At 39.8% G+C, this 13,670-nt stretch overlaps 1 protein-coding gene and 1 long non-coding RNA gene across 2 annotated transcripts in view; one reads left to right on the top strand and one right to left on the bottom strand.

The window, feature by feature from the left end:
- The window catches only part of LOC137195964 (uncharacterized), an 87,305-nt gene extending 85,729 nt beyond the window's left edge, over positions 1–1,576 (top strand). Inside the window, exon 2 of the long non-coding RNA XR_010931187.1 lies at positions 381–1,576. This is a non-coding gene — a long non-coding RNA (uncharacterized lncRNA). The remainder of the gene's footprint in view (positions 1–380) is intronic.
- Positions 1,577–9,207: 7,631 nt separating this feature from the next.
- On the bottom strand, positions 9,208–11,988 carry LOC137195941 (uncharacterized protein C11orf87 homolog). The gene is made up of 2 exons (XM_067608671.1): positions 11,188–11,988; positions 9,208–10,739 (listed from the first exon to the last, which is right to left on the bottom strand). Exon 2 carries the CDS (start codon positions 10,639–10,641, stop codon positions 10,228–10,230), a length of 414 nt encoding a protein of 137 aa, XP_067464772.1. The 5' UTR covers positions 10,642–10,739; positions 11,188–11,988; the 3' UTR covers positions 9,208–10,227.
- Positions 11,989–13,670: the final 1,682 nt, after the last annotated feature.

The following is a 13,670-nucleotide window of genomic DNA, read 5'->3' as shown; positions in this document are numbered from 1 at the left end:
CCATTTGATGTTTTCCCAGTGAATATGATGCTCTTCATTTTCACTTGTTCTGATGGAGACATTCAAGCTGTTAATCTTACAGTAGGTTGATAACATGTCTGCTGTCGTCAGGATTTTTAAAATACTGAAGGAATGAGTCCAAAGTCTCTCAAACTGTGCAAATATTTGGCTTTAACTTACAGAGCTGTGCAAAAGTTTTAGGCACTAAAAGTAGAGCCAGGATGCTTAAAATAATAATGCCAGTTTTTCAAGGTACTTGGCAGATAGGTTGTTTCAGGGATCTTTGAGAACTTGCCACAGTTCTTCTGTGGATTTCGGCTGTCCCAGCTGCTTCTGTCTCTTCATGTAATCCCAGACTGACTCCATGATGTTGAGATCAGGGCTCTGTGGGGGCCAAACCATCTGTTGCGGGACTCCTCGTTCTTCTTGTTGCTGAAGATAGATCTTTGTGACTTTGGTTGTATGTTTTGGGGTTGTTGTCGTGCTGCAGAATAAATTTGGGACCCATCAGATGCCTCCCTGATGGTGTTGCATTATGGATAAGAATCTAAATATCTAAAATGTCTAAAACCTTTGCACAGTACTGTATTTCATTCATTCGATTAACTGTTTAAAGGAATAGTTTGACATTTTGGGAAATCTTATTGACTTTCTTTCCAGTTAGATGAGAAGATTGATGCCAATCATGCAACAGTGTGGCTCATTTACATGTTTTTAATAGTTTTTGGACAACAAGAGTGGTCAATGGCACAGAGGAATAAGATAAATGAGGCTTCGGCTATCCAGGCAATACTTTTTAGTATGATCAATTCACTGTTGGTTTTGGTCTTTTCATGGGATTTTTTGACAATAAGACAAATATAAAATATAGTCAGACTTCTCCTTTGAGTGAGAATTTGTTTTTTGTAATTGGGTGAACAAAAAATGTTATTTCATATCAACTAAAATTAGTTTTATAGGCCTGCCAAGTGTATTTGTTTTGGGACTGGACCTTTCTGGAAGATCTAAGGGGAATGTGTCTGAACTCTGTTATATGTATGGACTGACATGCAATTACATAACATTCTTATGAGGAAAATGCCACCAGCCTTTGCACAGGATTTGTTGTTGCAACGCTTTGTGCTATAAACTAAGGTGAGCGATCACACAGAACCCTAATTCAGCTGTCAGAAAAATGATGGAGTGTCCCACAAATGGATTGCTATACAGGACATGAAGCCATGCTGCCATAAATCTACAGGACTGTCAGGCAGGCAGCAGCCCCATCCATCAGTAATCTCAACTTAAAGCCCTTCTTTACTGCTGCAGCCTTCAGTAGTGGGTGTCAACAGGAACCATTTTATATCCAAGAAACATGACGTGTGTCGGTTGGTCCTGTACTCAAAGTACATAGTGCTGGATTGTTTGGAGTCCAAATGACTGGAAGAAGCCCAAGTAGTGTGAATACACAAATCATATACTGATGAATATTAAAACACAAAAAAGTTCAATCAGGACAAATGAGAGGGAGCCAGGAGGTGTAATGAATTAAATAATGAGTTTTCATTAAAATCATTAAAATATTAACTCATTAAAATAATTAGTTCAATAAGATTTCTCTTTTTTTTCCTTCTTTTTTTAAGGTTTATCTGTATTTTACTTTCACAAAAAATAATTTTGACTCAAGCTTTTTCCAGAGCTTTTAACCACATGAGCCCTGTCTATTTTTAAAGAGTCTTTATGTGTGAGATGTGAATGTCCTTGATCTTGAAAATGATTTAACAACTTAAGATCTCTGCTGGTCCACCCCAAAGACAAGACTTCACCCGGAGAGGAAATCTGGATTGGTGTTGGACATCACAGGCAACAACTGTGGTTGACACTGGATCAGAAACACAGCAAGGACCCTGCACAAAAGACTGAATTAACCCTTGAAAGAGATGGCATCAGCTATCTGCAAACACCAGACGAAAACCAGTCACAGCATCAACTGAGAAGGGCTCAGAGGTCATCAACCAGGAGTCAGTTGACTGCTGGAGAGCAATTAAGGAGGCCTTTTCATATTCAACATTAAAGACCCTCTTTGACCAGAGATGCGTAACAATCCTCTTGTGTACAACCACCTTTTATCATATGACTGATACTCCATACTCAAGGTTAAATGATGGCAACCGAGCAAACTCTGTTTGCTGAAGAAGACCATGAGAAGTGGTTGCAAGTGCCAGAAAAACCTTGTCAGTGAACCTTGAGTACTACTAATAAAATCTTGGACACAATCTGTGCCAGACTGCAGATTGTGAGCTGAATATGTGGTGAATTGTTGTACTACGACATAAATAGAAAAAAAAGTATATGGAAGCAGAGGCACATCATCAGCTCACGTCATCCATTTGTGCTGCTCATATGTTTTGAAAATACAGCAAAGTCACACAAACTGCTTTTTCACTTCACCTCTATCACTTTGGTTTTGTGTGCCGTGGACGTATTCAGGAGAATAAGTGTGTTTTCCCTGTAAACTTGGTTTTAAAAACTGCATTTATGTAATTTCATGCTGGCCAGTGTATTCTGTGTCATTTTATGTCGTATTCTGATTAGTCTGTTTGTAGACGTGGGTCATAGCAGCAGTCACATAAGAATTTGGTCTTGTAAAAACCTTAATCTATCCCTTAATCGATCTATCCTATACTCAGAGTTTTGCTTCATGCTGTCTTTGGTCACCAAAGCTCCAAATCGGTCATTGTTGGACATGATCTAGAACCACCATTTTGGATTGACAACTGAAGAATTTCACACAAATTTAGGGGTCACAGCAGGAATTTTTAAATGAATATTTTTACTTTATCAACTCTTAGAGTCCCCTTTCAGTCACCCCTATGACTTCCTTTTAAATCAACAAGCTTCTTTAAAAAAAACTCTGTATCTCTCAATGTTGTGTATGATTTACCTTGTCAATCATCGTCCCAGTCTAAATTAGGTGTGAATATCACTGGAACCAGGGCTGAACAACTGTGTATGCACCAAATGGTAGAACTAAAGAGTTCTGATATGTTATTCCCTCTTTTTCATTCGAAGTAGGTGAGGTACTTTTCTTGGTGTTTGAACCTTCACAGCTGTAAGCTGAACCTGCAGTAATGAAGCGTATAAACAGACAGTGGTAGTGACAAATCATCCACCTCGAACCCTGACAGCAGGGGTGAGAATAGGAGCAGTGGTGTCCTCTCTTCCTGACAGTGAACTGCCACTTGTCATCACTCTGAGTTGAGCTATGGATCACAGAACCAATCTGCTAATGCAGTTCAGAGGAATAGTCAGAGTGAGCTGTAAAATCCAAGGCAAAGCCTCATCAGTGAGACAGCTGTAACTGAATCCATCCCTTCACCTTCTGAAATATTTGGATTCTCGTGGATTCATGCTGTAAAATGTGGACTGTGATTTTTAATGAGTTCCTATCTATGATTCAGTGAGTTGTGGAGTGTTTATGCTTCCAGTTGTATGTCTTCACCCATGTTTGCTTTTGTTCAAATGTGGCCCTTTGTCACTGCTCCACAGCAGGTAGGTTGGCTGGCTGCTGGCAGGGTGTTAGTTTTACATTGAGTGCAACAGGAAACCCATTAATCAGTGTGCCCAATAGCTTACTTGTGAGGCCTTGTAGGAACAACCTGAGATGAGTTTTACCACAACTCGAAGGAGCTCCAACTCTGCACACCCATTCTGATTCTCCTGTTGAAAAAGTGCTGTGGAAATCTGTCTGTTCCTGTAATGATTTGCAATTAAATCACATATATACCTAAGCAAAGCAGGAATAACAACTGAATTCTGAAAATGGAAACATATGTAAATATATATAAACAAACATCTTAATGTCTCCCTCCAGTCAAAAATGTGTTTTTCATCTCGTTCCTTCAGTTGGATGTTTGAGCTTCACTGTGCAGACTGATATAGGTGCAGAGTTTGACATTTGAAGGATGTTTTCACATTCAACTTCTGGAGGGGAAAGTTTTTCTGTGCTTACTTTAAATCTGAGTTTAATTTGGAAACCAATCATGGTCTAATATGCAACTTACAGTGGTGGAAAGTAATTAAATATATTTACTCAAGTACTGTACTTAGGTACAATTTTGAGGTGCTTGTACTTTACTACGTTCCATTTTATGCTACTTAATACTTCCACTCCACTACATTTCAGATGGAAATATTGTACTTTCTACTCCACTACACTACATATATTTGACAGCTTTAGATACTTTTTAGATGAAGATTTGACACAATGGATAATATAACAAGCTTTTAAAATACAACACATTGTTAAAGATGAAACCAGTGGTTTCCAACCTTTTTGGCTTTTGACGTCTTACAAAAAGCAGTGTGTAGTCTGGGTCACATTTCAGATGTCTATGAGTTGTTAACAGCTCCACCAAATAGTGATTTTTCCCTCTAAACTTCTCACATGATTTCATTTCAATAAATGTTAAAATGATCCAATATTTCACCAAAAAGCAAAGATTAGAGAGAAAGTCCAAAAACTGAAAATAGATTTGTGTATCATAACTTTGTTTTTTCTTCTTTCCTCTCACATTAATCATCTCACAACCCATCAGATTTATCTGGTGACCCTTTGGAGGGGCCCGACGCCTAGGTTGGGAACCACTGGACTAAACTAGCTAACTGTATATTGAGTAGTTCAAACTAGCTCCACCTCCAGTAGCTACACCAGTAACATGCTGCTTACATACTGATGCTTCAGTATTAATAATCTAATGATGTCATATATAATAATATATCAGTCAGAGGGAAGATATGAGTAATTTAATACTTTAAGTACATTTTGCTACTAATACTTATGTACTTTTACTTAAGTAGGAATTTGCATCATGCTGGACTTTTACTTGTAATGGAGTATTTGTACATTGCTGTGTTGGTACTTTATTTAAGTAAAAGATCTGAATACTTCATCCATCACTGGCAACTTACACAAGTGTGATGTGGAAACCTGATGTCTCCAGTGCACATACATTGAGAATGGACTTTACGGTGAAGTAAGAAACATCTTGTGTTCAGCAGGAAAATGTTTGAAATCAACAATATTTACATATTCATAGATTCTGTATTTTCAATGACAGAGAAGGCATAGATTAAATCTTAAATTTAAGTTAATTTTTAATCCATTTGCCAAACTTTTTTGTAGAATAACCATATCAGACACAGATGATTATATAAAGCAGAATATTATTTATAGGTCTTTAAACATCTCTGGAGGGGATCTTTAAATGACCATACCCATGTTTTTCAATGTGTATTCTCACTGTCTCCAAAACTCATTCTGTATATTTTATAATAATGTTGTCCATTTCCAAAGCAAGTGTTGACCATAGAGACTGTATAGAACTGAGAGGTGAACCATACCACAAGGACTGCCAACCTATGGCTGTCTGGAAGACTGAAAAAAAACACACTTAAAGTAGTGTGTGTGTTCAACAGATTACATTCAAAAAAATTTTCAGAACCGAGTCAAACCATGACACAAAACCAAGGTATGGACACAGTTAAAAAGTTTAAATAAAGCCTTTAAGAAGTTAGTGGCTGTACCTCTTAGAGCCTTACCAATAGCAGGGCTGAAAATGTCAACTTTGTCCTGAGGGTGGTACAGGAGGAAAGGGCACGAGGGTCAATAAATATAAAGAGTTTATTCTCTTGGGAGTGTGAATGGTCATCAAATTTAATGGCAACTTATCCTATTAGATTATGAGATATTTTGTGTGGAAAGATGGCACTTTAGGTTGAGGGTCAGTGCATAATGGAAAAGGTTCATCCATTGTGGAACATACTGTACATATTTAGAAAATTCTATAGCAATCTCCCTGTTGGATTTTGATATTTCTTCTGCACACATGGAAATTTTGGCCTGATGGTGGCACCACAGCAAAGGTCGAGGAGTAATCAAAACTATTACAGACTATATTTTGAGAACCACAGACTATCTATACCAATCCCAGTAATTGTAATTGTCCAACAAACATTGCCATAGGCCCTGCTGCTAGCAGATAAACAATCAAAAGTTACACAGAGAAAAATAGACTACATTTATTGTCCAATGTGCCCCTAATATTTCTAAGTTAAATGAACACCAGCTGTCTTCAGCTTCAGACAATACACAGAACAACCCTGCTATAATAAACAGCCTCAGAGGACATAATCCACTCCCTGTCCAACCAAGTCTATCTGCAGCACTAAGGAGCAGACCTCCTGGGACAACAAAGCCCTGAAAACTGGCCTCATTAATTCTAAATTAGACTATACACAATAACTAGGCTATTCCCAGAGCAAACTAAAATCACGCAAAAGTCTCTCTCTGTGTCTCTCTCTTTCCAATGCAGCTCTGTATGTCTGACAATAAGTAACAGCAGACCTTCATCTATCCCCAGCTAATCACCTCTGTCATCCCATTCATTTCTAACCATCCACCTCTATCCACCACTAGGCACTGATCTTCAGCCATTCCTAGTCAATGACTGCTACTGACCTCCATCATTCGAAATCACTAACCTCAGATCTCATTTCTGACAACAGACCTCCACTGACAACTATCCATACCTAGCCACAGAATTCTACCTTGTTGATTTCTAGCCATAGACCTCCATCCACTCCTAGCAACTGACTCCCATCCATTGCTAGTCAGTGACCTTCATCCATCCCTAGCCATAGACCTCCATCCACTCCTAGCCACTGACTCCCATCCATTCCTAGTCATTGACCTCCATCCAACACCAGCCATTGACTTCCATCCATTCCTAGTCATTGACCTCCATCCATTCCTAGCCACTGACCCCCATCCATTCCCAGCCACTGACCTCCATCCACTCCTAGCCACTGATTCCCATCCATACCTGGTCATTTACCTCCATCCATTCCTAGTCATTGACCTCCATCCATCGCCAGCCATTGACTTCCATCCATTCCTAGTCATTGACCTCCATCCATTCCTAGCCACTGACCCCCTTTCATTCCCAGTCATTGACCTCCATCCATTCCTAGCTATTGACCTCCATCCATTCCTAGCCACTGACCCCCTTTCATTCCCAGTCATTGACCTCCATCCATTCCTAGCTATTGACCTCCATCCATTCCTAGCCACTCACCCCCATCCTTTCCCAGCCATTGACCTCCATCCACTCCAAGCCACTGATTCCCATCCATACCTAGTCATTTACCTCCATCCATTCCTAGCCATTGACGACTTCTATCTATTCCTGGCCACTGACCTCCATCCACTCCTAGCCTCTGACTTCCATCCATTCCTAGCCACTAACCTCAATCCATTTTTAGCCACCGACCTCCCTGCCCACCACCCATCTATACACCATTGACATCCACCCATCCCTAGTCTCTCACAACCATTCTTTGCCACCGACAACAGGTCAGGTGGTCAGAGGAACACCTTTAAAATGTCCATCACCCTCAGCCATTTCTGCCCTAAATAAATCACACTAGGCACATACAGATATATTCACACCTGAATTTTCCTTTAACAGTATTGATGTTAGCATTCATGACTTATTTTACTGTGATGTTTTATTTTGCTGTTTTTACAATTTTACTGTTTCTATTTTGTTATTGTTACCTTTGTATTTGATTGAGCCGTGTCAAAGGGGAATATCTGTTACTATGTGACAGACAATAAAGTTTCTTGAATCTTGATCTTCATCCCTCACCCTACCATACTGTAATTTAGAAGAGGTGTTTCACTCCCTTTTGAATAAAATGTAATTTAGTAGATATACAGACAGGTGACAAACTAAAGGAAAAACTGGAACAGGCCTAAATGCTTAACCTCTACAGAGAGGGGATCTGGTGGCTCTGTTATGGTGTGGGGGCATTTTTCTGGCATGGTTTGGGTCCACTTGTCCCTTTAGAGGGAAGAGTCACTGCAAATCAGTTCAAAGTTGTTCTGAATGATCACCTTTATCCAATTATGAAACATTTCTATCCTGATGAGAGTGGTCTCTTCCAGGATGCCAATGCCCCCATCCACAAGGCATGAAGGGTCACTGAATGGTTTGATAAGTATGGAAATGATGTGAATCATATGTTAAGGCCTTAGCAGTCACCAGATCTCAACCCAATTGAACATTTATGGGAGATTTTGGGCCAACGTGTTAGACAGCGCTCTCCACTACCATTATCAAAACACCAAATGAGGGAATATCTTTTCAAACAATGGTGTTTATCCCTCCCGTAGAGTTCAGAGATGTGTAGAATCAATGCAATGAAGCTATTCTGGCAGGATGTGGTGGCCCAACACCTTACTAAGACACTTGTCTTGTGTACTATGTTGGTTTTGCCTTTAATTTGTCACCCATCTGTAATACACACACACACACACACACACACACACACACACACACACACACACACACACACACACACACAGACACACACACATATATATATATAGTTCTGGGAGAAACATATGTTTAAATGTAAAATGTATTAGTCATCTTTCATTGACTTACTTCCAATTTCCCTCCCAGTATAAATCATTTCATTCTGTTGCACTTATGCCAAGGAGATAAGATAGACAGGCAGGCTCTCAGTGTATCTTCCAGGGCTGGAGCCTTGCCAAAGTCTTCTTCATATTCCCAGGCCTTTTTTGCTGGGAGACAATTAGGAACATGGTGTCCTGGTACCTGTCCAATAGACTGACTGATGCTGATTCACTTCCACTGACCTCCAATAAGACATGCTGTGGTGCCATTACAGGGATATGTTGAGATTAAGACTACTACTATGGATAACCTTCATGTCGATAAATCACAGTGAAAGATGGATAGGGTCTTTATGCAGTAGACCTTGGTCTATATGCAGTGGATATGATTTTGTATTCAAGGGACATGACTGTACAGTACGTGTAGTTTACAAGGTCCTATATGCCATAATTGTGTATACGGTGATATGGTTCTTTGGTAGCTATAGGGTCCTTGAAGGAGACCCTGTGCAAATTCTACAGATGTCCCTTGGGAAGGTCATTTGTGCTTGTCTACTGGGATGGGCAACATAATGAAAATCCATCCAAACATTTGTATATTATGAAATGTTACCTCAACTGTATTATACTGGGTGAATGGTGGGAATTTTTATCATTTGACACCAAGTAGCAACATTCAGGTTTGTTAGACAATAATCAGCAGGCTACAAGTGTTTAAGGTTATTGACACATTCAAAGAATTAACATAACTTTTAAGCATTTATTTATAAACTTTTAATATTACATATTTTCCTTTGATAAGGCAGATTACATGAACTCCAGAAAGATGGTGTTACTGTAAAACATTCCAGCTCTCATAATGGCATACATTTACAGTGAATTCATATAATAAATGACACTGAATTTCTATTAGGCCCACTATGATACAATATGAAGGACCAAAAAACAAAAAACAAAACAAAGTAAGACTGTCTTGAGCTGAGACCCTCTGTTGGAAGGATTCTCAATTTATTACATGTCAGAGAATACATTATAAATACTCAAAAATGAAAATACTGTATTAGCGCTAAAACTCCTACTACCTGACACATGAAAGAAAATTTCTTATGTGCATAACTACAGCAAAAAGTCTTGCATCCTGTCAGGCTAACTAGAGCTACCTACAGATGTCTAACAGACATTGGAGGACAGAGTACTTTATGCAAATATGCTAAGTCACTTAATTGAAGGAAAAATACTACGCAAACAAATAAGCCATTTCTATAGCCTATATGCAGCTTTGCACTGCCTAACAGCACCACAACATCCATTATAGTCTAACTACTGGTAGTGTGTCAGAGGACATGCTAAGGAAGATCAGCGAGCCATTATGGTCTGTGTTGTGTCACCAACTCTAAATAATTTAACACAACCGTGTGTCACATCCCGGGGAGGATTTAAAGTTTAAACATCTTCCACGTTTAAACAACGTTTTAGGCGGGGGAAGAGGGAGAGGTCCAAAAGTCAAAGCAGGCAAATACTTTATACAGATCCATAAGGAATTACCGCTTATACTAGTGTATTAAGGTGTGTGTCCACATAGCTAACCTATGTGCCACTGTAGTACTAGTGTTACCTCTAGGCCTACTATTCTGCTCAGTATTCTGCATCTATGTTCCTACTGTTTCTAAGTCATCTACAAGCAGCAGAGATGGATGTGGGAGTTCTTTGTGCCTTATTGCTTTTCCTGTTTATTCCACAGTCTCATTCCCTGAAGTTGCACCGAGTTAACAGTCAAGAGGAACCGCCTCGTGCAGCGCCGGTTCGGTGACGTCCCCGCTCTCTGCGCTCTGGCACGAGAGCTTCTCCTCGCATCTCGCCGGTCGGACGATGACGCACGGCCTCGCGGGCTCCCCGCTCGCCCCGGCGCGCGCGGGGCTGCGACTGTCGCGCTCGTATTCCTCCTGTGCGCGCTGGATCTTCCTGTTCCGAAGCTTCCTCTTGTGGAAGTGGAACGTTGCCAGGGAAACGAGGATGATCCCCACGAGCACGGCCACCAGCACGAGGAGCGCGAGGGTGGAGGAGAACGGCGGAAAGATGCTGAGCTGCTCCGCGCAGGTGCCGTTATTGGCCTGGAAAACCCCGTGACAGCGGTGCAGCGGCACCGACAGTCCCGACGCCTCAGAGGTTCTGGCTGTCATCCGGTCCACCTTTCCCGGCCACTCTTGTCTCTCTGACCCCAGTACCCTTCGTGCTCTCCGGGCTCAGCGTGGTGACACCGGCCCGCGCATGTGGTTACCTGCACCGAAAAGACGACACATGAGACCCCGCTCATTCAGCTCCAGAGAGAGAGGACCATCTATAACCCGCCCACCAAACCCTGTTAACTGGCCTAGACTACATTAATAAAAACCAGTCTGAAACCATTAATATGGGGGTGCGCTCAATTTCACACTATATTAGAATAAACCTGCGATCCCATAATAAAGAATAGGCTGCTGATCATTTTAAAAACGGACAACGGTTATGAATGTAAGATGGGGTGGAAGTCGGGACAATACATCATCTATTGTAATGTGCAGGCCTAGAAGATTTAGCCTAATAGAAGCCATCCTTTCCTGCTCTGCACGCAGCAGGCTCGTGTCGGACAAGATTGTTAGCTTTACGCAGAGAATAATATCTAGGCCTATATGTTCAATCTCAGGCCTCTATAGCCTATATTTAAATAAAGAAAAGACAATTCTTACCTGATGAAATAGTCAGTACAGGGACCAGTCCGTGAGTGGAGAGCCGATATGTGTAAATGGGAAAACTGGATCGCGGTGACGCATTTCATACAATGTGATGCTGCTGCTGAGCTCCGATCATCCAGGACGATCTGATTGCCGCAATCCGCTCAGTCTACATCCAGAGCATCAATTTCCTGCAGCTAAATACTATAAGTAACGGGGAAATCCTTCAGTGGGCATGGAAGTGGTTTTTTAAAAAATGCGATTAGAGCAGAGCTGTGGTCTGGTTTTCCTCGAAAAGCGTCCCTCCTCCGGTCATCTGCTGCTCCACTCAGCATCTGAATGAAGAGCTGCAGCTGCATTAAAGGTCCCGTATACCAGTCAGCTGGCAGGGCTGTTTTTTCCCCTCAAATGAAGTCCTTGTATTACCAACCCTGAGTGGTTCCCCTTAATCGCTATATTAAATTCGTATTAATTCACACATGAATCAAACAATAAATAAACACAGAGGAGAAACTATTTCAATATAAGACCCTGAACGGTAATTATTGGTATTCCTGAGGGCGTGGTCAGTCAAATGCTGCAAACCTACATGATTTGAAGCGTTTATGCCTCATTATGTGGGGGTTTAAATAATGTCTAATGTGCCTAAGTAAGTGTAGGAGGTATGCTGCATTTTCACTGCATCTTGGGAAAAAAAAGTTGGTACAAAGCTCATATTTTTAGAAATGACACCTACACTTCTACTCTGTGTGCATATAGTTTCAGATGCATTGTGGAATATGTATTTTGTAAGATTCATGTACATTTATGTATATGTTAAAAAAGGGTATAGGGACCCATTGGATTCATCTAAAAGATCTATTCAAGAATAATTTGCATCAGTTTGATACAATAACATATACATATTTTGTAATATTAAAGTTATTAAAGCCAGTCTTCCACACAACCTTTGTCTTTATTGATTTCCACTGAAAAGTCTTAATTTTTAAAGACTTGACTTTGAAAAATCACCCAGGCTTTCTTCTAGACCAAACATTTCCTGCTCAATGATGTTGATGAGTGAAAAACTCAAATCAACTGAACTGGCAGTTTCCTTTTTTTTTCATCCTGATCATCTTCGTAGATTTTGTACAGTCATGAAATTCACTGTAGGATTAAATAAATGTTCTAAAGAGGCTTGAAATGATATTTTCTCATTGAATCATATTTGTGTTGAACACTTGCCTTAACTTTTGGTGCAGGAAGAGTTCATCTTTAACAAATAGTCCCTTTAAAAAACAGTACTTTAAACCAGAACCAAACTGAGCTCAGCTCCTGCCGCACTGGAAGATCACTGCAGGCTGTGTGACACAGACTCCAAATATAGAAGTGTGGGTGAAAAAGAACAAAATGAGAAGACGTTTCAATAGAACGAGGCCACACCTTGACCTGCTGAGGCTTTAAAACACTGTGGAAATATACAGTAGCTACTGTGTGTCACTGACTCCGCTTTCCCACACAAAAAATATGTTATTTTGTATATACTTTGTGTTTTTATGACTGATCTCTATCAAAGTTTTATGGTGTCATAGATCACCTGCATCTTATAATGTGCACAATTCGAGTATGTGTAGCAGTAGGATTAAGTGTTCTAAAAAAGGAAATAAAACACTGAATGTTTGAGTGTTGATGGATATTATTATCCCATGATGCACTGCACAAAGGAAATTTGATAAATGTGAGAATTGTTATGGAAATACAGGACCAGGACACACTTTTTCATTCAAGTGAATGGGAAAGTGTGTCCAAAATTTTGACTGGTACTGTATATTTAAAACTACATATTTTTACCTAACAAACTGTTTTTTCTTTCTGATCCAGATGGGTTTTTTTCTTATTTTATGTCTTGAGTTTATTTCCTGGGTGATTTATTATACTGCAGTTGTGTAAAAGATAACTTCAAATAACTTCAGAACTTTTTATCTGGGATATAATAAGTCTTAATTTATGGATCAAGTTTCATAAATCTAATCATTTTGAGCCTGAATTCAATCATTTCTGGTTTGAAATAGTGTTTTTGCTATTCACAAGTGAGTCTGAAAACATTAGCAGTGAATTTTTAGAATTTAGGTGCACTTGTTTGATGCTATAAAAATTAAGGGACTGTGTCTTTATTTCAAAATTTAGACTTGTCTTTATTCAGATTTTTATCTGAGTAATCTCCAAATTCAAAGAATTTAGCAGCATAATGCTTCAGTCAACGTAGATGACAATACAGCATAATGTGTAGAGTATTCTCCATATTTATAGAGATCAAAGTGGGATTTTTTACATTAATCAGATAAAGACATCTGTGTCTGTTAGTATTCTGATCATGACTGGTCAAAGATTCTCACAGTAATTTCCCAGTCGTACTCGTGGACATCGCCAGCAGGGCTGCATGAAAAATGAATGTCCTTGGAGGGAGCGAAGGTCCCTGGATGATGAACTCACTGTAGATGAGTGCATACTGAAAGATT

Source organism: Thunnus thynnus, chromosome 13, assembly GCF_963924715.1.
Source record: "Thunnus thynnus chromosome 13, fThuThy2.1, whole genome shotgun sequence".
NCBI lineage: Eukaryota > Metazoa > Chordata > Actinopteri > Scombriformes > Scombridae > Thunnus > Thunnus thynnus.
This window is presented reverse-complemented; position numbering and strand designations above follow the sequence as displayed.

Excerpts from the sequence above, each read along its gene's own strand:
- LOC137195941 (XM_067608671.1), bottom strand. The coding sequence starts at position 10,641 with ATGACAGCCAGAACCTCTGAGGCGTCGGGACTGTCGGTGCCGCTGCAC.